This window comes from Austrofundulus limnaeus, unplaced genomic scaffold, assembly GCF_001266775.1.
Source record: "Austrofundulus limnaeus strain Quisiro unplaced genomic scaffold, Austrofundulus_limnaeus-1.0 Scaffold23, whole genome shotgun sequence".
NCBI classification, from domain to species: Eukaryota; Metazoa; Chordata; class Actinopteri; order Cyprinodontiformes; family Rivulidae; genus Austrofundulus; species Austrofundulus limnaeus.
Window position 1 is genome coordinate 3,612,880 of NW_013952425.1, and position 1,807 is coordinate 3,614,686.

Sequence of the window (1,807 nt, forward strand, 5' to 3'; positions counted from 1 at the left end):
CGTGATTATGTCAGACGAGGCTATGCAACGCGTGATTATGTCAGACGAGGCTATGCAACGCGTGATTATGTCAGACGTTGGCGACAAGCTTTGCGGTAGTAAACAGGAAGTGAAACTTGCTAACTAGCAGAGGCTAATCATCTCGGGACAATGAAGCGGTTTTTTCATGAATGCCTTGCTATTGGGCAAGTTGTAATTATTCTATCTATTCTGTATCTATTATCTATCTATTATCTATGTATCTATTATCTTATCTATTAAGATAACATCCGGGCCAAGGCAGGAAAACAAAAACAGCTGAACGTCACGTGAGGTAAATATGCGCCACGTCAGAATATATTCGGCAAACATGTTTCCATCTCCTGTTTTGCGCATTAACTACTTTGCGAATCATCCAAAAACCACTTCAAGCGAGCATAAAAATGTTTTAGCGAATTGAGGAATTTTTTTTAATTTTGCAGTTTCTATCTGACTTTTTTTTCGCGTTTTTAATGCGACACTTCTAAATGCGCATCAAAAAGCATTGATGGAAACACGGTTCTTGCTGGAGAATATCTGAATGTAAGAGTAGCTGAAACAGCTATTGTTAGGCGATGGCCCTCTTTTGCATGTGACTAACCTGTTTGTCCATTGGAGGCAGTGCTTATAAGGCTGAGTTCACCTGAAACTCAGACTGAAGAAGTCTCTTGGAGGAGAGACGAAACATTTCACTAAAGAAGAACCCATCCAGAGGACCTACTTATTTTTTCTACCTGGATTACAGAGATGCATCAGGAGCATCTGGCATACACTTTATCATTCAATCATTTCTGTAGGTAACTTGTTACTTGTTCTGCTGGCTTCAGGTCACTGCTGGAAAAGAAGTGGGTTYTTAAAAGATGGTGATTTAACTAAACACCAGAGTAATTTGGTTTCTTATGGATCAACATGTTCACCACAGAGTTGTGTTGGTACTTGGAAATAAGAGCGATGTCTTTGTTTCCACCTTGGGTGGTGTAATACTTGCACCACATCCTGTCATCATAATCAAACCTATTGACTCAAACAGAAGAATTTATAATCACTGCCCTCTTTTCAGGCTCTTTTCAGAAGAAGGTGTGAAATGTTTTGACAGTTTCTCCTGAAACACATCATGTTCTMACAGTTCAGTCTGAAGAAAAATATCACAACTAAACAAGAAGAGTCCTGCTGATTACAGCTTTCAAAGCCTTCAGTTTCTTTTAAAGGGTTCGTTCACAAAATAGATGTGTTATTCTTCTTAGGCCGGGATACTCTGTGCCTGCAGAATTTTAATTTGTTTCTGTCAGAGCTGAAAATGTACACATATTACAACGTAATGGTTTCCCTTTTGTGAGCCACTTTAAATATAAAATGCTGCCAAAGTTTCTAAAGACTAAACGGCTGTTTCTCATCTCCCAACACATAAAGCCTATGTGGGACACTTACCCCTTCCCGCCTGGAGAAGAGGCTGAGACAGATGCTGAGATTGGAGGTGGTCTCACTGGACAGCTCGCAGATTTCCTCCATTTTCTGCACTACAGCTAATGGAAATCCTGCTGGGGAGAAAAACACAGAAAAAAGACTGAGTGGAATAAAAAAAAGCAGCAATTTCACAGAAAGATTGCAAACATAYAGATATGAAATCTCAGATGCCAACAAACAGATGGCTCAGCCTTAATTAGAACTACTTCATTCATTTCTAACAGCATTTTATTTTGTTTTCAGCTGGGCATAACATTTAAACCACTCTAACATACTATTATTATTATTATTATTAGTTGTAAACATGAAAAATTTAAATCAATTA

General features: G+C 38.5%; 1 protein-coding gene across 1 annotated transcript in view; it reads right to left on the reverse strand.

Moving 5' to 3' along the window:
- The window catches only part of LOC106514885 (oxysterol-binding protein-related protein 1), a gene marked incomplete in the record, with an annotated part of 104,287 nt that overhangs the window by 69,530 nt on the left and 32,950 nt on the right, over positions 1-1,807 (reverse strand). The window contains 1 exon segment of the mRNA XM_014004417.1: positions 1,447-1,556. Within this exon segment, the coding sequence (XP_013859871.1) occupies positions 1,447-1,556 (110 nt within the window).